Source organism: Pogona vitticeps, chromosome 1 (genome assembly GCF_051106095.1).
Source record: "Pogona vitticeps strain Pit_001003342236 chromosome 1, PviZW2.1, whole genome shotgun sequence".
Taxonomy (NCBI): Eukaryota; Metazoa; Chordata; class Lepidosauria; order Squamata; family Agamidae; genus Pogona; species Pogona vitticeps.
In genome coordinates, this window is record NC_135783.1 from 46,952,053 (window position 1) to 46,978,345 (window position 26,293).

General features: G+C 39.7%; 2 protein-coding genes across 5 annotated transcripts in view; one reads left to right on the top strand and one right to left on the bottom strand.

The window, feature by feature from the left end:
- DRC5 (dynein regulatory complex subunit 5) overlaps positions 1–26,293 on the top strand; it is a 53,466-nt gene that overhangs the window by 9,359 nt on the left and 17,814 nt on the right. The window contains exons 2-5 of one of the 2 annotated variants that reach the window (XM_020785051.3): positions 2,148–2,361; positions 3,012–3,580; positions 9,039–9,488; positions 14,193–17,097. In XM_020785051.3, coding sequence (XP_020640710.3) covers positions 2,178–2,361; positions 3,012–3,580; positions 9,039–9,488; positions 14,193–14,396 — 1,407 coding nt within the window. In that variant the 5' untranslated portion in view covers positions 2,148–2,177 and the 3' untranslated portion in view covers positions 14,397–17,097. Of the gene's footprint in view, positions 1–2,147; positions 2,362–3,011; positions 3,581–9,038; positions 9,489–14,192; positions 17,098–26,293 lie in introns of those variants that run through there. The other variant, XM_078383045.1, reaches the window with a different exon arrangement.
- TMEM151B (transmembrane protein 151B) overlaps positions 18,741–26,293 on the bottom strand; it is a 32,811-nt gene continuing 25,258 nt past the window's right edge. For 2 of the 3 annotated variants that reach the window (XR_013540415.1, XR_013540416.1), the window contains one exon: positions 18,741–26,293. The gene's annotated coding sequence lies outside the window, so the exon portion shown is untranslated. The other variant, XR_013540417.1, reaches the window with a different exon arrangement.

Consider the following 26,293-nt stretch of genomic DNA (forward strand, 5'->3'; position numbering starts at 1 on the left):
CCTTTTCATGTGTGAAAATGCTTTCCCTGTTTAAAGATAGTCCTCGGAATGGAGCTATAGTTTCTTTGAGCTACTGCATTTATCATTAGAAGGAATAATGAACACTTTTTCTCCTGCATACTTGGTTATTCATCAAGGCAAGTTGCTTTTTTAAAAAGCAGAAATTCATCTAAGGATACTTTCTTTCATTGATATCTATATTTTGATGCCATGTATCAATATTTGCCAGTCACCTGGGGGCTCTGGCTCCTCTGGGGGAACTTCTTTCACATGCAGACCTCATTGTGGCCCTAAGGTGTTCCTCCAGGCTCCCTCTTATTCTGTCTCCTCTACCTCCAAATGTGACAGCAGGGATCCTATCTTGCTCCTTTGCTCCATTCTCTCCTTTCCTCCTGATATCTCCTGCTGTGTTGCTTCCAGCAGCCCCTTGTATCCCTTGGACGCTCCTCTCTCTCTCTCTTCCAGGGGTCTTTCTTCTTTGCCTGGGTTCTCAGCTGGTGCCTCCTCCTCCAGGACCTCTGTCTAGGTTCCCCATTCTAATGCTTCAGGTCCATTGACTGTGGGTTCTCCTGGCACCTATTCCTCCCAGAGGGAGTCTCTCAGGTTTACTTGTCTTTTGGAATACCCCAGAACTGGAGAGAAGATGAAATGGCCCAGCTAGAATGGCACCTGTGCCGCAATTGTCCTCCTCACACCTGCCTTCTCCTGCATATCTATGCCCCACCCCTGTATCAGCTTGTAGTTTTCCTATTAGCATTTGCTATGAATAGGCAAGAGAGACTTTGCTGACACATTATGTACAACTCTACTTGGATCACTTCTCTTTGCTCCTAGGATTCTTCTTAGCATTTTGTAGATTTCTGATGTAACAGACTGTTTTAGCAGGCTACCAGGAACAGTAGGGATTTTCAGAAGTCTACATCCTGTTTCAAAGGTTTCAAGGCACCAGGGCTTTTAGCACACGAAGGGCTGCTTCTTCTATGTGCTAGAAAAGGAAGACTGAACAGAGAAGAGAAGAGGAAAGAAATAATGAGCTTGATCTCTACAGCAGCACCTGCTTCTCTCTTTGTAAAGGGAAAGTATTGTATAGGATCAAAGTACTGCAGTATTCAATAGAACAGTGCAGCCTTGTAGCACTTGTTCCTACATGGCTGCAGACTTTTTTTGTTGAAGGTTATTAGTAAAAAACAAGGATGATTTCCAGTCTCAATTCCCACACCATATGCAACGGGGCTATGCAGTAGAATGAAGGGCATGGAAAAACTGTACCATTCATTTTACCATACTATAGGAGTAGAGTGAACCCGAATATAGTTACACGAAGTTGAGATGTTTACTAATGCAAATGGCAATGATCAGAACATTCAGATCATAAAAGCAAAAACTAACCAACCATCTCATTTCTGTCTTGATTATTAGCCATGATAGCTAAAAGCAGGCTGTATTCTCAGAGGGTGTGTGATTCTGGTTATTATGATGTTGTACGATGCTGGGAGGCAAATGATTTGAGGAAGTCAGTTACTATCATGCTCTATTTTGAATGTCTTAGAAGTGTGTACCTGGCTCAAAGCTTGGAGTTGTTAACATTTTGGGATGACAACTCACAGAATCTTCAGAGCTGTAATCTGAAAAAGAACTTTTCATAGGTGCTGGGCTGGCTACTGTAGGAACTAGATGCTGGACTAAAAGAATCCTTAACCTAATCTACCATGTGCAGTTATTGAATTTGTTTTGTTTATTGTGTAATGATGTTTGGTTCTTCTGCTGGTCATTCTATAGGCATGTAATGTGGAGCAATATTTGAAACTTGAGGAAAGGCAATAAAAATTCTGATATAAATAATTTATAGATCTTAAATATTGTTACATTTCTAACGGTTGCTCCAAAAAGACAAAGGCCTTACTTGTTTGTATGCGCATTCGTGGATCTATTTATTGGCTATAGTAATTTACTATTTTAAATAAATGAAGCTGTCAGGGTTTTTCTTCCCCACCTCCCTTGCTCTGCAATTCCTTACAATAAATATTTTATTAGTACTAAGGAGAGCCATAGGCTTCTGATTCATCTGTAAGCTCTTTTTCCAGGAATGCAGACAGCAGACATACAGCAATTAGCCTGTGCAGAACTTTTCTTCTGTTCTAATTAAGGTGAGAGAAGTATTGCCTCAACCTTCCAAGATGCAGGAGCCTGTTGCTGGAGATCTCAATGCACTCCCTCCTCCAAGTCGCATCACAATAATGAACCCTGCAGCGAATCCCCGGCGAATGCGACGGATTATTGCTGAGGATCCTGAGTGGAGTCTAGCAATAGTTCCTCTGCTAACAGAGCTCTGCATTCAGCACATAATCAACAACTTTGAAAGTAAGTCAGATTTTTTGTGTGCAGTTTTTGGTGTGAAAGTATTCAGTCAGGTTGGAAATATATCTGCAATTGGGGGGGGGGGGGTCAATGAAAAGGAAAAAGAAAAGAAACTGGAGTGGATGGCTCATTTGAAAGTGCTAAGCAGTTCTGCATGACCAAACCATTGCCAGTTAACTGCTCAATTCCATGAATAATTTTGAATCATTATCATGGGTTGTATAATATAGCAGGTGTATTGATACTAAAAACTGAATCTGATTAACATTATTGTCTCCTCCTATGAAATTATGAGGAAAAGTTATTGAGAAAATGTGTTAGCATTGTTAACACCAGTTCCAAGATTATTTGCCAGAAGCAATCCTGAACAAGGGGAAAACCAAATATATGTGTGTGGGGCCAGCATGGACAAAGTGGCTTGCCAGGCATTATTGAACTGCAATTCCTGGCATTTTCACAATTGTTTCTGCTGCCTAAGGCTGCTGGGAGTTGTAGCCCAACAACACCTTGAGGGCTGCACTTTGCCCACCCGTTGTATAATGCAATATTTCTTGTGAACTGATTCCTAGGATACTATAAAAGAGCAAGCAAAGCCCACATTCCAAATAGGTCTCAATTTCCTTATAGTCCTAATTTCTTTTCTTTCCAATTAGACAATCCTATTTTGCATAGCCTCCTTCCTGAGCACCAGAGGAAGGTGCTGGACAAGATCTCTACAAGTCTGCCCCTCACTGTGACTGCCAATCTGATTAGTGACGAAAACTATTGGAAACGTTGTTGCACGGAGAGATGGACAGTTTGTGATGTATCCCACTATGGAAATAGCTGGAAACAGATGTTTTTTGAAAGGTATCTGGAGAACATTTTGAAGTTCTACATTCCAGATACCACTAGCCCGAACCAAGTCCTGGATATCATCCCACTGTGCAAGGAATACGTGAGAAAGCTGGAAATTGATCAGTTCCTTCCACCAGTTAAATTAGATCAGAAGAAAGAAGAAGAAGAAGTTTCTGATACTGAAAGTGACGCTGGAATAGATGAACCTTCCATGGACCATTTCGATATGAGTATGCTCATTCCAGCCCTTTGTCACCTAGAGGAGTTGCACCTGTCTTATGGTGTTAAAGACTGTGGCATGAATTTTGAATGGAATCTTTTTGAGTTCACTTACCGGGACTGTTTCTCACTGGCTCAATCTCTCAAGAAGTGTCTCACTCTGAAAGTAATTTTCCCCCAATGTATAATATTTCTAAACTTAAGCACAGAATGATAGTTCCTAAATTTCACAGACCAATTTAACAATTCTTGCATTTGTGTAAGACTGTGTCCAAATGAAATTACTATGTGAAATCTGTAGTTTCAGAAAGAACCAGTTTCAGAGCCCTGTTGCCTACCAATTCAAATTACTCTTATTTAGGAGTTTAATGTCATTTATATGTTACTGCAGACATATGGGAAACACTTTTTCATAGCTTCATCCTATGTAAATAACTTTGATTTGCCTGTTTTTTTCCCAGATGGCCAAAGATTTTATGTAATTGGTCCTGTAGACATGCTGCGGATGCTAGGCCTTTACATACGATAGCAGCATGATTAGATGAAGCACCAGAAATAATTTCATACATTGTAATCAATAAATGGCACTTAACTTCCATGGACTTCTTTCCAAGTAAGAGCCAAACCATATTGGTTTGGGAATGCTGAGGGAAGAGAGATTATTTTATTTTTTTTATTTACCAGTTAAAGCATTTCTATCCAGATGGGACACACATAATACAAATACCATAGAATAATTAATTCAACACAATTAAAATAATAATATGAAACAGACGACAAAATTTAAACATTAAACTGGGCAGAAAACCTCCAAATCATGGGCACAAATCCCCAAAGTTTTGGGCTTAATGCTGTGCCTTACCTAGCAGTTATCCTTTATCTCCCATGCTAGTTGTAATCCAGATTAGAAAAGTGGCAGAGATGAGACAGAGGAACTTTCCTCTCCCATTGTTCTACTTCAAACCAATTTGAGGGCTTACAGAGCTCCTTTTCATAAGGGGAAAAAACTGATGGGAAATCAATTGTGTATCTCTTATGACTTGTCCAGTTGGTTTTAAAATAGCATCCTTAAGGTTCAATTACAGCCTATCTCTTGCCCTCCTGTCTAAAATGTAGGCATTTTAAGGAAATAAGGGTTACATGAAGAAGGCAGCACAGGTGAGTATCTCTACCTATGGTAGAGACCTGCTCCTCTTGTGGAAAAATAGTATGGAATAGATGGAGTGACTCTTCATTTCCCTGCAGCATTCTTTTAGCCTTTGATTTAGAGAAGAAAAAGAGAAGAAAGATATGAAAATATTGCTTACCTATAATTGTGGTCCTTTGCATGATTATTTGTACAATTGCACAAATGGGTCTTATGCATGTACAGCACCTTTAACATATTAATATACAACTGATTAGGATTCAGATGGGAGGCCTGCCTCCCCACCCACTCTGAGCATGTGTGAGGATGCTTTGCTCATCCCTCTCAGTTCTCACTCTACTGCAAAGAAAACGTGTAGCAGAAAGAGTCTTAAGGGAAGAAGAGAGTTGTGTGGAATGTATATATGACTACAGGAATCATAACTGCACACAGGAAACTTGTTCTCCACTGTAGTTTCTGTGTCTCATTCAAATTGTTAATTTGCAAGTTTACTTCCTGGAAGTGGGAATATGAGTAGCTGGTATAGCAAAAGATGCATCTTGAGATACCCAGATATTCTGTCTATAGTGTCTCACGGAGGTGAAGGATAAGACCAGGTAGCCACTCAGAGGGAGCCCTGAGAAAAGCCATAAGCCTTGTAGTTTTTCAGAAGGCTAGAGACAGGAAGATATTCCAAGGGATAAGTCAAGGCCATGATTGTAACTGTCTACTTGATAAAGTGTCTCGAGAGAGAGAGATGAAAAGAGGAAACCACTTTTGGAAGGGAGATAGTGTCAGGCCGAAATGCAGTTTTCCATGTGTGAAGGTTAAGGATATGTGGATTAGACTGGAGCACATAGAATTCAAGTGCTCATTTTGCAGATGGAGATGAGGAAAGCAACTTTAAGAGTTAGCAGTTGAAGATTATACATTGATTATACATTGCTAAGATTATACATTGCTAAAGACTTGAGCAGTTTCGCCATCAACTTGGATAGGGACAACAAAAAGAATGAAGCCAGGAAAAGGCTAGATGTTTTTCAATCCTTTGAGAAATTTCCAAATTTTAGGATGTGCTAAGAGGGAAGAATGTGTTGAAATTCGAGACTGATAAGCACAGATTGCAACAAGAAATACTTTAAAGGAAAATAGCAAGAGGGCTTTCTGGAAAAAGTGGTGCAGGAAATGAAGGATCATGTAGACCTCAGGTAGTGAGGCAGCATTGACTGAAGTTGCAAAGGAGTAAAAATGCAATTATTTCAGGTTGTAAGTTCTCTTAGTGGATGGACATAAAAAGAATCTAATATGTTGTATTTTCAATGTGACAAACCTTGGGTGTAAATACAGAGCAGATGGTACTACACAATCTGTGGTAGGGCAAATGTGTCTATTTCTGGAATGCTTCATCAACTGACTATGAGTAAGAAAGCTAGAGATAGAGGGATCACTCACTACATACTGAAGGCGTCTACATGGGAGCACCCAGATGGACCATGGTAAGGTGAATTCAGGTGAATTCAGAGATGAAGGCATCCCCCACAAATAGAGAGATTGCAGGTTTTTCAGGCTGTCTGGCCATGTTCTTGAGGTTTTTCTTCCTAACGTTTCACCAGTCTCTGTGGCTGGCATCTTCAGAAGACGAGTCAGAATTCTGTGGCCGGCATCTTCATAGGACAGGAGTCAGAACTCAAGTAAATCGCAGAGTTCTGACTCCTGTCCTCTGAAGATGCCGGCCACAGAGACTGGCAAAACGTTAGGAAGAAAAATCTCAAGAACATGGCCAGACAGCCTGAAAAACCTACAACAACCATCGGATGCCGACCATGAAAGCCTTTGAGATCAGGGAAAGTTAGGGAATTGTGATGCTTTGTTAATGCAGCACATTGTTGTAGAGCTGTCAGTTGTGACCTGTACTACTATGCAATACCCATCTTAATGGTCACTCTTATCTTGCAACGATTATTAATGACTTCATTGATTTTTGCATTAAAGAGAGCATCTCTATCAAGGAGGAGGCCTTCAGTACATGACCAGGTGTTCTCAACTACGTACATGTTGCATTTGAGAACAGCAGTTCCAGATATTCCTTTGGATGCAAGCTGTGGGTGTGGTAATCTGTTGCTCTGTGAAAAAGTGGGCTTTTTCATAAAGATTGAGGGCAAGGTTGTAGTGCTTATCAAGTAAATAAATATTGGAGATTTTCCCTTAAAAGTTGTTGATAAGCAGCCATGTATGCTTGGTAACTGTTGACTCAAATTCTTAGTGCTGCAAATGAGTAAAAGTAACATTACATTGGATCTAATTTCTGGGTTTTTTTATCCTGGATAGAATATTAAAGTGCAGGTTAGAACTGTGATAATGTGTTACACCTCTGGTCTTTGAAAAATGCGTTGGAGACAGGATAGAACTGAGTCTTTATTTCACAGCTTGTGCAGAGAATCAACCTGGCATACAGACATATCCTTGATGGAGAGAGAGGTGTGTTATCACCCACCAGAGTTAAAAACAAAACTATCTGAATCATGATCTGAATCCAGTGCTTGTAATTATCTTATTTCAGTCTGTATCTATGGTGGTACCTTGTCACAACACAGTATAGTGTTGTAGGAGTGTGTGGTGATCGTTGGGCAGAGCTATTTCTAGAGGAGGTTGAGAAGACCATTTTGGTTCAATATTTATGTGTCATGTTGGAGCACTTGCAGCCAGGATAGACCCTTTACAGATGGACATCCTCCATGTCATAATATCATAGAGAAATTGATTATATAAGTAGCCATATTAATGCCAGTGCTCTGAAGACTAAGAAGACTAATTGTGTCAAGGCTGCCAGATCAGTTGTAGTTGTAAGTAGAGTAATGAAACCAGAAATGAGTTGGAGAATAAGAATTTTGATGCCAAAATTGAGATCTATCAGATGCATATGAAGCGCCAGGAGTTGACCCATTGGTGTAATAATGTTGAGGAGGTAAAGTTTAATGAAGAAATTGAAATCAACAAGCAAAGTCAATGAAAGTTGAAAGGTGATTGAGAGTAGAAACAATGTGTGGTGGCTTATTATTCATGTATAGAATCACTGACATCTTCCAGTTGATTCCAAATTCCCCCTTCTCAGCAAGATACAAGAAAAATACCTCGTTAGAAATATAATGAACTGGGGCCTCCATGGATATAACATTTGGCAAGACCTGTTATTTCCAAAGCTGTTTGGGTCTGTTGTAGAAATGAACATAAGAGGTGGTTCTTAAGAAATTCAGTGGACCTATAAGTGTATTTCCAGTAAAGCCCAAGGAGAATCCTGTAGAACCAAAATCTTGAGCTGTATAATCCATGTGGCAGGCTGTGGAAGAACGTCTGTACTAAACCACTCTTCGACCTTGCAGTGAGGCTTGTTCTCCCGCCTTCTGCCAGGAATGCCGAGCGAATCACGTGCTACGGAGCCATTGGTAGAATCATGCTGTCCGCGGTGGATCAATGAGTGGACCGTCTGGCCCCATGGGGCCGGACCCTCATTAACGCCACCTGTGCGGAGATATTCGTATTCATATACAGTACAAATACCCCCATCTCTAGTGAAGAAGTCTCGTCCTATTGCTTGGCATTGTCTGACTTCTTTCGTTTAGGGATCTCTTGGTTGACGGATGATAAGGTTGTCTGCTACACCCTAATAATAGGAGGGACTGTGAAGGCCTTGTTTAGAAAATCTTCTGCAGATCTGATGCAATTCATGAGGTCGCCTTTTCCAAGGTAATAAAGGCCTTTAGGATGATGATTGGAAGGTACAATCTTACCTCTGCAGGATGAACACTTTTAAAATAAAACTCTTGAGGACAGTGAGTCAATGAAAAGGGGAAAAACATAAGTTCCAAGTATTTACAAAAAATAAGAGACTAAGAGAATGTATGCATCTCTCTCTCTCTTTCTCTCTTAGTCTCTCTCTGCAACAATATACTATACAGAAAAAAAGAAGTGAATGTGAAGGAAAAATGGAACTGAGAGAGATAAGCACAAGAACAGGGGTGGGACTTTTATCTAAATGCCATTCTGGTGTAGAACATCATGTGAGAAGATCTGTACAGGCATAAAACTCATTTGTATAAGGCACAGAGGCAAGGAAAAAGTGTGTTGTATCTTGCTGTTCATCACCCCTCTAGCTGCCAGCTGGTGTCACAAAAATGCCTTCAGTCTGCTTAGAGCCAGTGGAGAAATCTTTATTCTTCGATTTGAAGACCTCTTAGAAGCTGTGGCAAAATTAACTGGATAGATCCTCCTTCCACTTACATGGACTTCCAAATAATTTATTGTGGATGCAAATTTTTGAGCATACCTGTTAGCCCTTTGGGGGAGATCGTGATAAAATTTAGTGCTTATGATGAATGCTTATGATTGATTTCTCAGCTTTCAGTGAGAAATAAATGAGTTTCTCAGAGATTCAAATAAAGTTAAATCTGAATATTTTTAAATTTCTTTATAAAAGCATGATCTTATTTTTCTTCTGCAGGTCTTCAAATTAACCCGGAGCAAAGTGGATGATGATAAGGCACGGATACTGATAAAACATCTATTAGACCACCCCTCACTCACAGAGCTAGATTTATCCCACAATCTGATTGCAGACCGGGGAACACGGGCTGTTGGCAAGCTAATCAACTGCAGCAAGCTGGTGACTCTTAACCTTTGTGATAACAGGATCCGGGCTACAGGAGCCCAAGCTATTGCTCATGCCCTGTCTAAGAATTCTACCCTAACGTCCCTAAATCTGCGTCTCAACTGTATCGAGGATGAGGGAGGCCAAGCTATCTGCCATGCCCTCCTGGTGAACAGCACAGTGACAACTCTTCACTTGGGTGGCAATGAGTTATCAGAACCAACAGCTACTCTTTTTTCTCAAGTCCTAGCTCAGAATACTACTTTGACACACATCAACCTTTCCTGCAACCACATTGGGCTAGTAAGAAATCTTAATATTCCATAGTAATATATAATACTTATATAACAACTTTGAGTTGCAAAACATTTTATATACATTGTCTTTAAAACGCTTACAACCTTGTGAAGGTATAACAGGCTCCAAAAACGATGGGCCTGTTTACTATCGGCAAATATCACGTGCAGCTTGCCTCTTAATAACCCAGGCTTACTGGGATATATACAGTAGCATTTTGTATTCATTTGAGCATCCCAGTCCTCACCCAGTATTTCTATTATTGTCTGCAATACTTCCCAGCTGGAGGCCCAGGTGCCATTTAATTTTCTTAGTGGCCATTGTATATGGTGATATGGTTCACGGGCTTTGGTGGTGGGGTTTCAGCCAGAGTGGGCTCTTCACTATCTGAATTTACTGTCCCTTGGGGGTTTTCTATCTGTATATTTTACTTTCATGCTGTCACTGCAAGTGGATGCTGCGGATAGGGTTCTTCTGGGTTGTTTCCCTGTCATTTGTCTATAGTTAATAACTCTGGATTGGAAGATGTTAAGTCAGGGCCCCTTTGTGGCATAACCTAGGTCATATGGGTCTTCCCAGGCCTTTAGGGTCAGCCAATATATGCACATTTGGTCCTGAGTTGTTGTTTTTTTGGTGACTATATCTCTGACTTTAAGGCTGGGGAGTTATCTTTTTGTGTTGGATCTTTTGTACCCAGCTCCTTTTTTGCCTGAGGTCCTCTCTGTTCAGTATCCTGAAGATTTGAAGGAGATGCTGCTTTTAAAATCCCCAGTTTTATCATGTCAGCAATGCATTGTAGTGTTTTAATATCAGTATTTTTTTTTTTTTGCTTTAAAACATACAGCTTATTGAAAATGCTTTGATTAGATTGGGCTGAGAGGAAGCACTGGTTGCGTAGTTGGGTGTAAATAATCCTAGTTTGTTCACTCTCAAGCCCTTGTACACCTTGAGGACCTATTTTTCCCTCCACATGATTCTCCTTGGGTCCAGGGGTTGGTAGGTTTAGGTATTTATAGAGTGAATCCATAGAGGCAGACAGAGCCTTCTCTAGGAGTTCTGGGTCCAGAGACCAATCGCTGGTCACCTCTCCAGACTGTGGGGTTTTGGCTGCAACCTCCTGGTAGGTCTCTCTATTACTTATGCCTACATTGTCTGTAGTGAGTGGAGTACTTGATGTAAATTCCCTCAGTGGCCTTTGATTATGAGAGGAAGCATATTCGCGTTGGCTGATGAGATCTGAGGTACACATACGTCTGCTATTGATTTCTGGTTTGGATTTTTGGGAGCTTTTTAAAATCTTGTCCTGGTTTTTTTGTTTTGTGCATGATCGGCATTGGGCGGGGACCTCTGAGAGGCCTCCCATGGTGGCGGAGAAGCCCTGGAAGCCATCCGGAGGCACGGCGGCCTACGGACTGGAAGGGGGAGGCGAGGAAAGCATGAAATTTGAATTTGGCGCTTTCCCCACCTCCCCCTTCTGGTCCGTAAATTGATTCTCCAGCTGCAAGTTGATTGGAAATCTTGCGACAGGAGAAGTCCGTACCTCAAAAAGTACACACATCAAGCCGTGCGTATGTTGAGGGTCCACTGTAGATGCTTGCTATCCACCGGGGGAAAGGGTTGCAGCTTCTTTTAGGCTCCCATTTTTCTTGCATACGATAAGAGACTAGCTTATTGGCGACTCCTGGAGATTAGTGCTTATGCCAGGTCTCCTCCTCTCGGTGTTCAAGGACATTGTTCCCAGAAGAAGGAGTAGTGGTGTTATTATTTCATCTGTTTTCTTTCTGAAAATTCAATTGTATAATACAGAGGCAGTAGGTATTTCTAATGTCTCTCGGCAGCTCCAGCGGTCATTATCTCTGTGTTTGCTTTTGACAAGGTTAAAATCATGCCTCCAGCCAGAAAGTAAGATAGATTAAAAACTACAAAACCATATAAAATTAAACAAAATAAGGATAAAATCACTGCTGCTTAGCCATGGGTGTGCTGCCTGGTTGAGCCGGAACCAGAAGTCAACCTTGTGAAGGTAGATCAGATGGGTATGCACCGAATAGTACTTCTGGCTGCAGGGCTGCAGATAAAGAATGTGTTTTCTAGAGGATTTTTCCAGCTCATTCATTCATTCATTCATTCATTCATTCATTCATTCATTCATTCATTCATTCATTCATTCATTCATTCATTCATTTAACTTACAGGCAAGCATGTTATACAGAATTAACCTCATAGAGGTTGATTCTGGCATAACAGGAAGAGGATTTTGATCTGCAGTTTCTTTAACACAAGGGGCAATTCACAATACAGTTCCATCTGCAGCCGGGAGTAATACAATCAGTTCTGTCATCTCTGATCTTGTCTACTGTATTTGCACATTCCCAGTTCAGAGCTACATTAAAAAGCTTCTGAACTAAGGAGTTCCAGGCCCACAGGTATTAGTTTACCTTGCTTCACTGCTGCAATTGTGTGTGTTCTGGTATCAGCTGTCCATTCAGTCAGGGAATCCATATAGCTCAGGTGTGAGGGAGCCTAGTACACTCCAGAGACATTGGACTCCCATCAGCTATAGCTGCTATGTGACCTGAGATGATAGGAAATGTATTCAGGGAACTGAATATCTGACAGGGCTGTTTCTCCCAGAAATTATTTTAATCCTAATGTGGGATTTCCTACTGTTTCAGTGTAATGTTTTTTCAGCATTGCTATGACAGATATACCAGTCTCATTTAATAAAGAGAGAAGAAGACCTGGTGTTGCAAAGCAGATTGATAATGAGAAGAAGAGTGTAGAAGTTTATGTATATGGAACCAAATACGTAGATATTAATATTTTTATGGATTTGTAATAAGGTCAAGAGGAAGTCGGTTATCAAAAAGTACAAAACGTGAAACATTGCGCTTATGGGAAAGGACCAGTTCCAGAGTGTTATTCTGAATGCCTCAAATTACTGTAGTGTAGGATTGCTACTCTAATCCCTCATTTTTCCTAAGAAGGTAGCCATTTTAATTTGATGCAGTGAAATTAAAAGGTTGTGTGGCACCTTTGAGACTCAAAGGTCTACTGAGACTATACTTAATATATCTAAAGAAGTGGACTGCAGTCCACAAAAGGCTATGCCCAATAATACTTGTTAGTCTTAAACATGCCAGAGGACTCTTTGTTGTTTAATCTAGCTCAGTGATTATTTAACATCTATAAACTGTGGGTGAAATTAAAAGATCCAGAACAGGAGACTGACAATGATATATTTGTGCAAGTCATAACTTAGGGGCTACCAACTTACCATTGCTTCTGTCCTCAGCCTCTACATTACCTCCTGTCTTTGTCATGTACTTTAAAAATCTGTCTCATAGCAGATGCACCATAGTCATGTCCCTTCCTGCTTCTTGCCATGAAAATATTGTTTCCACTGGGTCTTACAAAAGTATCAAGAGCTCAAAGTGTTAATAATTTCTTATCTTTTTCATAATGAGTATCAGAATCCTGAAGAACTGCCTGCCACATATCTCTAGCATTTTCTTAGAAACACTTTATCATCTTCTGACATCGTGCTGAAAAGTTGGAAGATGCCACTGTCATGATGACATCTTTGTAACAGAGGGTACAGCACAATATACATTGTGGGAGCACTTGTCATTAAGTAGCTGCAGATTAGTGAATAGATGATGTATGAGGCGCCTTGGAAGTATTCCTCTTCCAACTGAGGCCCACCACAGAAACACAGCATGAAAAGGTACCAGAGCTAAACTCTGTCCTGCTAATCCTGAGCTTCACATTTGAAAGGAAAGTGCAGTGCAGCTTGCCTGGCTTCAGACACACCTCCAAAGCTCAGCACAAGAGAGCAAACAATCACTCTTTTTCTCACCCTCATTTTCTGTTGAGAAGGCAATCTGGGTGCCTTCAAAGTTCAGTGGGAGGTTCAAGATGAAACATGATCAGGCCAATGGAATGTGTGGCTGCTATACATCAGAGTTGGGGACTGTGTGGTCCTCCAGATTTTAAGCACGGCAACTTCTATCAGACCTAGTCAGCATAACCAATGATGATGGATGAATCCCCATAGGCAACTGCTGGCTACTGTGCAAGAAACATGCTGGATTAGAGAGAGTTTATTCTAATCCACCACGAGTTGTTTTTTTCTGTTCTGACATGAGTGAAGACAGATATAATGTTTTCAGTTTTTCAATAGCAGTTTTATTATTTCTAAACAGTTTTTTTTTTTTGCTTGAGGATGCACTTTCCCACTTCGTCCATAATGTAGTAACTGCAAAGGGAGGATGAAAATCTAGCTATAGGACATACTTATTAAGTGCTGCAACTGCAAAATTAACATTCAAAACCCTGCAAGAGGGAGCACTCGTTTGGGAGAGCAACTTGAAGGAAGATTGAGAAAAGGAATAAATGCCCACTACACTGTCTCTCCCAAAGATAAAAGGTTTGGGGCTTCTTTTTTGCATATACATGTAGCTCAGCCCTGTTTGACTTTTCCCCCCTTTTTTGTCTAAGCAGCAGCATATTGTTTTTATATTTACCCTTGAGAGTAGAAAGCTTACTTGCTCCTTTGTCCAGCCTTCCTTAGACATAAATGGAATGCTAGTCAAGAAACTGTAGGAAATAGATACTTCAAACCTGAGGGGTGTATGTGTGCATGCATGTGCATTTTATGTGTGTGTGAACCTTGTTTGGCCTTCAACATAGTCTCCTTACTGATTCCAGGATGGAGGGAAGCAGCTTCTGGAAGGCATGTCTGATAACAAGACTGTGGTGGAATTTGATCTGAGGCTGGCAGAGGTGGGACAAGAGAGTGAATACCTCATTAACCAGGCTATAAAGACCAATCAGGAATTAGCCCGGCTCAGAACCTTACATCATTCAAGCTCCAACCATGTTCCAACCTCTCCTGAAGAAAAAAAGTCCTGAGGTCATCTAACATCTGTATATTATCATAAATTTCACCTATGTTTATTTAAGATAAGCATTCTGGTCTGAAATTCTCCCTTCTCAACTAGGTTTGAGCTTGGCTGAATGTGAATTCATAATACCTTTTGTTTAAAGCCTTTATATCTATTTCCAATGACGTGCTGAAACTGAGTCTTTAAGTAAAGTACAGGTAAGTGGAACTACCATATATACCTTCCCTCTTCAGCACTGCTTTCCCTTGTTCTTTTGTATCAAATTTTAGATTACATCCTCTTTGTACCATATTTTTCCATGTATAAGACTATACTTTTGTCTAAAATCTAAGACTAAAAATTGAGGGTCGTCTTATACATGGAAGTAAGCTGAGGAGAGAAAAACAAGTGGAGGGGAAAGCAGGGATCAAAGTGATCCTGCAGGGCTTTGATCCCTGTTTTCCCCTCCACTTGCTAAGCCTTAGCAAAAGGAAAGCAGGGATCAAAGCACTGCAGGGTGGCTTTGATCCCTGCTTTTCCCTCTGTTTACTAAGTCCCATGGGGCTTAGCAAAAGGAGGGGGGAAAGGATCAAAGCAATCCCAGGGCTGTGTAAGGGGGGAAGGGATCAAAACGATCACACAGTTGTGGAATTGCTTTGCTCCCTTTCCCCCTCCTTTTGCTAAGCCCCATGGGGCTTAGCACAAAGGGAGAAAGCAGGGATCAAAGCGATCCTGCAGTGCTTTAATCCCTTTCCCCCTACACTTGCTAAGCCCCGGTTTGATTTCTTAATTTTGGGTTAGAAAAGTGGGGGGGCATCTTATACATGGGGGCGTCTTATACACTGAAAAATACAGTAATTTTAAAATCACACACTGATCGCATTAGATAATAAATTTAAATGTTCATTTCAGACAGCCTGATTGGCCAATCAGGAACAAATGTAACAGTAGTGTAATGCCATAATTAGCAAGACACACAACATTGTTGAATAATGAGGGGCCAAAATTTCATACATCCCTTTATACACAGAATTTTAAAGACGTTCATGGTTTATTGAGGTTATATATACTGATACATTCCCCCTACTACCATTTTGATTATGTCTCCCCTTGCCTGTCACCTTTTCTTGTTTCGTGTTATATATCCCTGCCATCAAAGTAGCATGTCAAGGATGAGAACAAAACAGATAAAAAAGAACATAGATAAAAAAGTTGAGTGCCTCACTGACTGTGCCCAGCATTTCATAGGTCATAGGCAGGCCCTAGGTAATGTCCTGCTGCCTAGACACTAGGCAGCACTGAGCTAAGCTGTGGCTTTAGTAGGAAAAAGCAGGGAGCTGGCTTTTTGAACCTGCAACTGGTGGTGCTGAATTCTGGCAGCAGCCCTGAAGCTTACTACAGGATTACATACTACAAGTTTCCTTTCATCATAACAACCAGATACCTGGCTTGTACCCTGATACGCACCAATATCAGCCTGTACTATTACATCCCTACCACTTGATAAAATCTGGGCAGTTAACACCAACCTTCTAAAGTTGTGGGGAATGATGTGTGTTGCAGATGAATCACTTAACAAGTCATGTACAAGTTCATCTGGGGGTTTGTTCCAGATAATGTATTTAGGACGGGCAGGACATTTTCCAACTTCACAGATCTGTAGGAGTATGAATAGTTTTGACAGGCTAACACATTGTTCTAAGCAAATGAGCAACACATCTAAACCTTGTGACTGGGAAGATGCCCTTACTGACTTCTTGAAATGCGGGTTATTGTGAGACAGTGATGGAATACGTTATGACTTAAATAGCTTCCTAGATACAATTTTCTTTTAAATGTAAACATCCAAATTTCTAAGACCCAGTTATGTCTCTTTCAGTATTACATCCCACCACCACCACATAGGAATTGTGGTAATATGGTAAAGTGATGATTGCTAGGAGCACAGGCAACATCCTTCACAGTAACAATCATTGTGTGCCATGGGAGGATTTTTCTTTTTCAGCATCAAAAGAAGTGTCCTCAGTCTGACCTCCAAAGCCTCCTGCTTCTTCTAGCTTCTCTCTGCAATGCTGAGAAAACTAAGAAGTAGTCGTTAAAACAGGAAAACAAGACAGGATCAAAAACCTTTTCTCTGGCTGCTGCTGTAGATTAGCACACAATAGTGACATCATTAGAATTCCAGCAGGTGCTTTATTGCTTATGTAATTCGAGATTTTTAGCACCAAATCATTTTAATTTTTTTCTACTTAAGAGGTTTGTCCCCAATAACAGCATGACTTCCTTCTGCTGCACACCCTCATCGTTTTTCAGTGCTTGCACTGTGAAGTTGCTATTTATAAACCTGAAATGCTGTTATTTAGATAACCAACATTCAGTAGATGTATGTACAAGCCTCAGAATGTTTAGCTTCACAGCATCTTTCAAAGCTTTCTGTCATAGTAGTTTTGATGAGAAATAATATTTTAAGTGTTAGAAATTTTAATGTATTCCTTTTTTTTTTTGGAAATAATGTTACCTCTAGTGACTAATCTATACTGTTACTAAGCAAAATAATATGCTGGCATATACTAGTGGTGAAATGGAGGAAATGTTAGTTTTTTTGGTATATTTTTCAAACTCATCACAGAAGCACCATGTTAAGAAGTATAGACATATACGTGTGGACTCAAGTTTGTATTTCAAACCAGAGTAGACCTATTGGATCAATAAAAAATTGCCTAAGTGTGGACTTAGCATTCAGCAGTTAATTCAGTCACTCTGCTCCAGTTAGGACTAGCTACTGGTTATTGTACAACTCCTGTCAAGTTTAATTTAAACAGAATCAAATGTTAGCCATATAACATACTATTTTATTTAAACTAATTTCCTAATGTATTTTATAGGTTCCAAATAGCTTCTATTATTTAAACAACAAAAGAAAAAAAACTCAAAAGTGTACATTATACACAACTGCTGATAGAGCAACATCTGTTTATCTGCACCCACCAAAAACCTGCTAAAACAAAAACATCTCTTAGCACTTTTGGAAGATACTCAGGACTCTTTCTGTAGTAAACCACTGGACAAAGAGAGTAGCACACCTGAGAAAGTGCCTCCAGAAATTCCTCTTGACAACCATACAGTACAGTATATCATTTATATTTCATCCAGGAATGACTACTCTCGAGAATGATAAAACGTGTTGTAACAGGACCATCGTATGGCCAAGGCAGTCACTAGCGCCATTTTCTTCTCCAACCAAAAATGATTGACCCATACAGATATACTTTCCAACACAGTTAGGTGCATTTTTAATTCCTGCTGTCTGAATTTGACTTCCTGTGGTTCTCGCAGGTTTCCCAGCATTTCCACCATTATGTCACCAGTCTTTCTTAGTACCAGAAGCTTCAGGAGATCTTTCTTGAAGTGGGGTTACATTAGTGGAATATTTTGAAATATGTAGCAGTGTTATTGAAATCAATTTAAAGTCATGTGGCAGTCATGCGGCGTATGAATTGCTGTGTTTGTTCCCTGGAGCAACTTTTAATCCAGTGTTTTTTTAAAGTGCTGTACAGAAAGGAGCTGGTAGTTGGCTCCTTCAGAGAGCAGGTAAACAGCTCTTTTATTATTTTAATTGATTTGTAAGCCACCTCAAGCACTGCTTTTCTCTCTCAATCTCTCTCTCCACTCTTTTCCCTTTTCTCTTTCCTTCTCATCCCCTCTCCTTCCTTCTTAAATATATTTAATTCTTGTTGTCTGTATAGTGCTGTACAAGATAGCAAGATTTTTTAAAAAACAATTAAAAATAAGACCATAGCAGCAGGAGTAAATGGCTGCTAGAATCAGGCAATGGGAGAGCTTGATAAAATTAACGCCAATAGTGGTGTTCACATATGGTGAATCAAATGAAATCAATTTGACATCTGACTTAAAATAAATGGCCCTCTGGTGGAAGAGTAAAATACTTTGCTTCTGGTCAAAATGTAATGATTCCTTGTCAAAACAATCTGCACTGTCATGTGCATCAAGTAGTCATGCTTTTAAAAATCAATATAAAACATATTCAACCTGATTAAAATACTGCTATTTTTTCCTAGTGTAACTGACCTTAGTTTAAAAATTTTAAAGTGTCATTTGTGTAAACAAATGTTCAGTCTTGTATAAACAGTGGAATGTCTCTTGAAAACATGTTAAAGCTGCTCAGGGGAGGGTAGCAGTGATGATACCACAAACATTAGCTAATTTGGGCTGTGCATAGTCTTTTGTTCCAAACTAGTGACTAGTTTCCCCCAATCTCAGGCTTGCAGAAGATTAGGCATATGACAACGCTTAGCAGGGGCATATCCAGTTTACAAAAACTATATAGAAAATGAGACATACACACATCGAACATTGTGAATCATCTGGAACTTTTATTACACTGATTTGGTTTACAATCTTTTTACTTAGATGTTTCCAACAAAAAGGCAACATTGTGATATACTTTTTGTACATACAGAGGAACAGACAAACAGAGCTAGATCATATACAGAGGTACTGAAAAGTAAAAACTGTTCTCAGTGCTCATGGAAAAGGTTAGTCAGAACTGGATACATTTCCACCATTGCATCATTCTGTAATGGATACAAATGTCCATCCATTGCTCTGCTGCCTGTATGCCCCTTGGCCACTGGGGCTTTTAGCTGCTTGGTATTGTGGCCATAATAGATCAGAAAGGATACTTGTGTGAGGTTATCTCAGGCGGCAGCAGCTGTAGAGGTGTTGTCAGTATCACTTCATAGTCCCCTCTAACCAATGGATTTCTTCCTATCCTGATCCATGTGTGGACACTCCAGTGGCTAGAGCTACAGTGACTGCACCAACATAATACTAATGGAGCAGCTATAAAATATCCCAGAGATGCATCTGGAGCATTAGATATTCACCATTAGCCACTTAGTTTTTGATGCTAAAGTAGGTGGCTTATTGAAATTAAACACTTGTTATTTCAGTGGAACACCTGAATTAGATTTTTTTACTTGCTCAGGAAAAGACTCAAGACCCCAGCCCACTCAAACAGGATAAGCACAGCTTTGAGATGATAAGACTTTAAATGTGCAACAAATGTCAAATAAATGCAGTACTTGTTTGTTTGCTCCTACTATATCTGAGTTGGAAATAATAACAAAGATGAGAAGATTTGGGTAATTATGCCTTTCAAAGCATGTGTTACTTTCAGATACTTACACAAAATTAACAAGCCACAATTTCCCCCTAAGTCTCCCAATACTGACTGCTTGGGTGTGATGTTGTAATGTACATATTTATACATCATAAGTCTACCACTAAAAACCTGTCTCATTGTTTACAAATATTACAACATTCCAGTCTTTACCCCCCTTTTTCTTGTTTTCTTTGGTCCTGTGAATGTCTCTAAGCTGCACTTCAAAGTCATTCTCAGATATAGATAGATGTCGTAGTGGAGCCATCATGAGCCTGATCTGGGCTCTCTTTAAAATGGATTTTAAAAAAATCTTTATACCCCAGGGCTCCTATACATACATAATTCTTCAGATTTATAACTTTAATCTTGAAGCCTCATATTATCAATTTTAAAGCACAAAAAACCTTTAAAAGAAAATAAAATTCAATGTATTTAATAAGTACCATTAAAAATTCATTCTAATCTAACCTTTGTTTGCAAAATCCAGATTAAAAAAAGTCCAAACAAATAAAAGATCCCAAGATTTAAAGTTTGTTTAATTTTAGGCTCAATGTCCTAAAGCTAATATTGTCTTAGTATCAACTGCTTTGTGAACTGTTCTCATCTTACTTTTCAGTAGCTGCTCTATTGCCCCCAGAAAAAGGGAATGGTAAACCACATCTGAGTACTCTCTACCTAGAAAGCCCTGAAAAGGGTCTGCATAAGTCAGAATTGACTAAAGAGAGGATTCGCACAGACACAACAAACTAAAACTGGAGATGCAGATTGTTGCAGTGATTATTCAAGGTAAAAGATACGAGAAAAGAAATGCAGGAAGAACTTCTTGACAGAAGAACTGCAAATACAGGTTGGCTGCAACACATCATTGCTCAGGTGTGCTGCATCCAAGTTAGGATAGTATAGCTGTGATGTCCAAATTTGGTAGGAAAGGAACAAGAAGAAAAGAGTAACACATACAAAGACATTGGCTGAAATCCAGCAGTAAGTTGCAACTAGAGTAGGCCCAGTGAATCAATGGGGGTTGGTGAGTCAGCTTCTCCATAAGTTCCACGGATCACCTGGGCCTGCTCTAGCTGCAATTTCTACTGGATTTCAGCCATCATTTAGATATTGCAAAATGGATGATACAAATAATATTTTTCCAAGTGCTTCTGATGTCAAGATCTGTCCAAGTCTCAGGGAATTTTTTAAATATAGACCAGCTACTGAGGTGATCATTACACACCCAAGAAACAACGGTCAGCTGCTCTAGGTTCCTCAAATACTTAAGTTACTCTAGAGCAAAACAGTATAGGCAGGGTAAAGCAAAGCAAAATGCGCTGCTTATATACCACCCAATAGCGCGTAAAGCACTCTCTGGATGGTTTACAAGTTAATTACGCAGATTATACATTGTCCCCCCCCCCACAAGCTGGGTACTCATTTTGCCAACCTCAGAAGGATAAAAGGCTGAGTCAATCTTGAGCCAGCTACCCACGATAGGACCCTGGGTCATGAGCACAGTTTTGGCTGCAGTACAGCGGTTTAACTACTGCACCATGAGGCTCCTATCAGCTTGCCATTCTTCTATCTGCAAAGGCTTTTGAATTTGGAAGAACAATGTTAGGACAGGAATGCAAATCTTCATTTGATTCTGATGGTCTGAAAGGCATATTCCACACAAAATGTGAGTTCTGCTTTTCTGAAATGAACACACAAAAGAGGAAGGCCACTTTCTTGGCAATGCCTACTTTAATGTTGTGTAATGATATTTTCTTTATATAACTCTGGCATTATTTAAGAGGTACAAAGTTGGTGACACTAAGAGATCATCTCTAGGCTCTTTTTTTAAAAGATATTTACCCAGTGTACATTAATTGTGTGTTATCACTGCTGCAGTTCCCATATTATACAGTATTTGTGGCTGATTATAGATATTCCTGATAACAATAGCACTGCAGCAGAAGACAGGATTGGGGGCAGGGAATTTAGAAAAAGAGGACTGCAAAATAAACATTAAGAAGAGCTTTGCATTTCTGGGTGGTACAAGTCATTTTGACAGTGGAACAGACTGACCTGGAAGCTGATGGATTGGACTGGACTAGATTTGTTTGCTTGCTATTTAGCAGAATCTAAATAGCTGTCTATCAAGGATGCTATAGTAGTAGATTTTTTTGCATTAACAATGAAAAATTTAAATATAATATGACCACAACTCCTCACACATTAAGCTTGTTCAGTCTAATGCTATCAGGTTGTAAAAGAGCAAGTTTCATGTAAGAATTTCTGCACATAACTTTTTGCATGCCTCAGTTCTACTCTATTTAGAATGCAGACAACTCTCTGCATCTATCATAGTTTCTTTTTAACATGCAGGAAACACATTTTACTGCTATATTATATGTGCACCATCTTACTCTTCTGTAAGTTTGAACTCCCTGAGAAGAGGGGACAAAGAGTAGCACTCATAATGAAGTGGGAAAGAGAAGCATCCAGTTGTGTTTGTCTGCTCACCTACAGAGAGTGAAGAAATGCCAGTCCTTTCCATGGTAACGAAATTAAGTGGTGAGATGCTGCTTCTGTATATAAATTACTGAACTAAGAGGGTTATTTCAAGAGAGCAGAGATTTGCACCTAGCTGTGAGAATCTCTCTCCAGAGTTCTTGATTCAGAATCCCTTCCTGCTAAGCAGCGGCCTGTCTGTCTATGCACCTACCAGCATTATCCACAGGTTTTCAAGGCCTATTTATGTGATAGTGTGCCTTGTACGCATTGTCCTTATCCCCTTACTGAGATGGGAAAAGATCTCTGAAGCTGCCATGTAAACAAGGTAAAAAATACACGCACACATGCAGTTTGAATATGCCTGGCGACCTAGTGCATCATCATCAATTCTAACAGTACTTTAGAGTTTTCAAAATGCTTCATTATTTTCATTTGGCAACAAGATTCTTGGAAAACGCTCTGAGAGACTGAAGGCATTTGTGCTGCCCTTGATGAGAGATAGGTTAAGAAAGACGTGCCAAGCACATTTCTGTTCTTACTTAAATCACACCAATTATTTGGTGGGACAGGACAGAGCTTTTGCCATGTCTTATTGGAGGTTTGCCATTGCTACCCAATGCTACCTCAGTAATGGACTGGAGGAGGGCCAGCAAACTGAAATTGAATCCAAGTAAGACAGATCCTGATGTGTGGATCATCAGATTGGTTAGAGAGAACTTTACCCAGTCTGTATGGGATTACATTCCCTCTGAAAGATTGGGTTCACAGCTTGGGAGTGCTCTTGGACCTGGCTCTCTCTATGGAGGAACTCATTGCCCAGTTGCACCCCAACCTGGATATTAAATGTCTCTCAACAGTGGTTCATGCATTGGTAATCTCTCTAGGCTACTGTAGGGCTGCCTTTGAAGTTGGTATGGAAACTCTAGCAGTTCCAAAATGCAATGCCAGTCTGATTACAGGTATCAACGGATATGAACACACATGAGCAGTCTTGGCACACTTTCATTGACTCCCTGTTAGTTTCCGTGCCCAATTCAAGATGCAGGTTATGACTTATAAAGTCCTTAATGGTTTGGTACTCAATACTTGTCAGAATGTGTATCTCGCAAAACAACATCCTGTCTCATCTGCTCCTTGTGGGAGGTTATAAAAGCTAAGACCAGGAACTTGTGGCCCCTTTCCTCTGGAATAAGCTTCCTACAGAGGTTTGTTGGGAGCCATCCCTCTCAGTTTTCAGGAAGTTAATTAAAACCGAACTGCATAAAACTGTCTTTTGATAGTATTTTAACTAATTGACCTGGGTTGTTCAAATTTGTTTTAAATGTTTTATTTATTTAAATGCAGTTTTACCAACTCAGCTAGAGGCAAGGTTGTTATTACATTTATTGCATTTTGTGGGTTTATTTGTATGACTGTACAGGTAATTGTGTTTTGATGGGTTGTGAACTGCCCAGAGAGTGTTCACACTGTTCAGCCAATATAGAACTTGAAATAATAAATAAATTTCTCATCATGCCCCTCCCCCAGTCAACTAGAAATGCTGTAGCCTGACAAAGAAAGAAATTGTGAAAGCTCTATTAATGTTCTGCAGTGAATGGATATAAAAAATCCCAAGTTCTGTTCTCATACTAAGTGAACTAGATTGTCATCTAGTTTCTTAAGCCTCCATCTAGAATTACCCTGGAGGATACTGGCTAGTTCCCCCCCGCCCCTTGCTGGGAAAGTCTTCTCCAGGCTTTCCCAGCCCTCCTCCAGAGCCAGTTTGAGGACTGGAAGAGGAGGCTGCAAGAGGGAGATTATTGTTTAACTCCCATTTCCAGCGATGGAAGCAGTTCCATGAGCAGAACAACTGAACGGGGTCCAGGTCTTTATTTGCACATTGCTGTACTAGTAACATGCCATGGAATTCCATCAGGATTGAGGTGGTTAAAAAAGGAGTGGAAGGAGAGGGAAACTGGTGTTATCTAAGGGAACAATAATCATATACTATTAGTAAGATATGTAGGGCACTGAAATTATCAGAATAATATTCCTCAGCCAGCTGCTTTCAGGTTTAAGATTTCACAGATATACTAACGTGTGTATATACAAGTTTTTCTTTATGACTACTATGATGGACAGAAACTTGTCTATTTTAAAGAAAGGATATTACAATATTCAGACACTGTATTCACATCAGATAATGGATTTCACATCTGTGCAGTAAATTTACAGGCACATAAATACATTCCATATTATGATTCTCACTTTTCAAGGATTATGGCCTTGATTCTGAGTTATGCAAGAAAATGTTCTTTTATGGGACAAGGAAGATTTGATACTACTTCTTGGCAAAATCAATCACTAGTTCCCTGCATGAATACCAACATCTGTCATGCAAGTCCTCCATGTCCTACCAGTGGGAATATAAAACATGGAGATGATGCAAAAGGCAAATTATGTCATCACAGTTTTTGAATACTTTTCTCTCCTGAGGCTTGCTTGGCACCTATTCTGGTTTAATTTTGGTGGCATTTTCTTCAGGCTTTGTTTGCAATTCAGTCGAGATTTGTTTTGTTGTTTTGTTATTAATGTTGATGACTGTGGTGCACTGCAATTTTCCAGAGTTCATTTCAAATTGTTTTAGCAGTTCTGTCCTTTCCTGAGATCTGATCTAGGGCAAGCTAGAAATATGTTAATTAGTAAATAATAAAAACAAAACATTGTTTGATTTTATATTCAACATATTCTCTAACAGTCACCATCTCTATTTGCAACTAATGTAAAACTACAGAATTATTCTTCATATGCTTATCATAACATCCTGACCAAAACAACAGGCAGTGCTTCCCTTCATAATGAGAAGATGCAACCAAAGAAATAATTGGGTTCATCTATCAAGATCACACACCAAAGCAGCTGGTGATCTTTTTCATATAATGTGTGTCCTTGAATATTTTATCCTCTGCAGATTCCCAAAATAAACATTAGCCATACATGTCCATTCTGCCTTGCAACATTTGTATGAAATGCCTCTAAGACAGCAATTTAAGTTGTTGTATTTTGTTGCTTTTCTACCTTGACATTTAATGAGCTGGGTAACACAGTTCACATTTTTAAAAAGGAAATGGCTTTTAAAGGATTTTATGAGGAATTTGTTGATTTTCCCCCCAACATGTTTTAAAATTTTAGTTACAAAAATGCATATTTTTGTTACAATCCTGAACAATTCTGTCCTGTTTTTCCGTCTAACTCTGAAAAGAAAACATGGAAGAAAGTGTTACAGAACCATGAAACACAGATGTGGAAATGTTTTCCCATCATTCATCTAGACCTCCTTCTGCATTTGCCCCCAGCACAAGTGAAGCACTGTTGCACAGTGTGAGAGAAAAGCAAAGCACAAAAATGATCTTACACTGTTTTATCACTATTTGCCTCTAGAGCCTTGTTTGTGCGTCTAGACCTTGCTTTTTCCAAATCAGCATTTTTCACCTTGATTGATTAGTGGGGTGCAGTCCAACATCAGGACTCATCAGCTAACAGCTGCTGCCGCCTCCACCACTAGGGAATATTTGAACTGTGTAACTGATATGGATACTAAATCATCTGGACACATTGCAGTTCTATTCCTCCCACCCCACCCCTTTAAATGTATGACTGAGGCATCAGTAGAAGCAGCTCATGAGGATACAAACAGATTATCCGAGTGTAATTTGTACCAACCCCATTTCTTTGTTTCACAAATCAGTTTTAAAAAATCACAGTGGGTAGTCCACAAAATTAATGTTTCAAGAATGTGTAGTGATTTGGTTGGGGCACATTTTCTCACACATTTGGAGTGCCCATTAAAAATATAAATTAGCAAAGCAAATATGCAGTAGATTGTGCTCATATAACTGAAGGGTACTTGTTAAAATGGCACTAAACAGCAACGTGGAGTCAAGAGATGGTCTGCAGTTCCTGGAAGTGTGGTATAGTGAGGTAAACATAGTTTTATTAGAAGAAACTGTTACTGTGTGCAGAAAAAACATCATTTTCTCCCTTTGTGGGACTTCATAGTGAAGTAGCTTCATAAGACAGATGAACGCTGGAGAGATCAGAAAGCTATGAAAAACAAGAATTCTTCTAAGCTGATTTCAATTACTAAATTATGGAGAAAGTGCATCTTGGCTAGGAAAACCTATCCTTCACAGATTAGATCTCAGAGCTTTATTCCTTTTGATGACGTTCGAAAGGTTAAACTCTTGGACACGACACACCTCTTCTTATAGTATGAT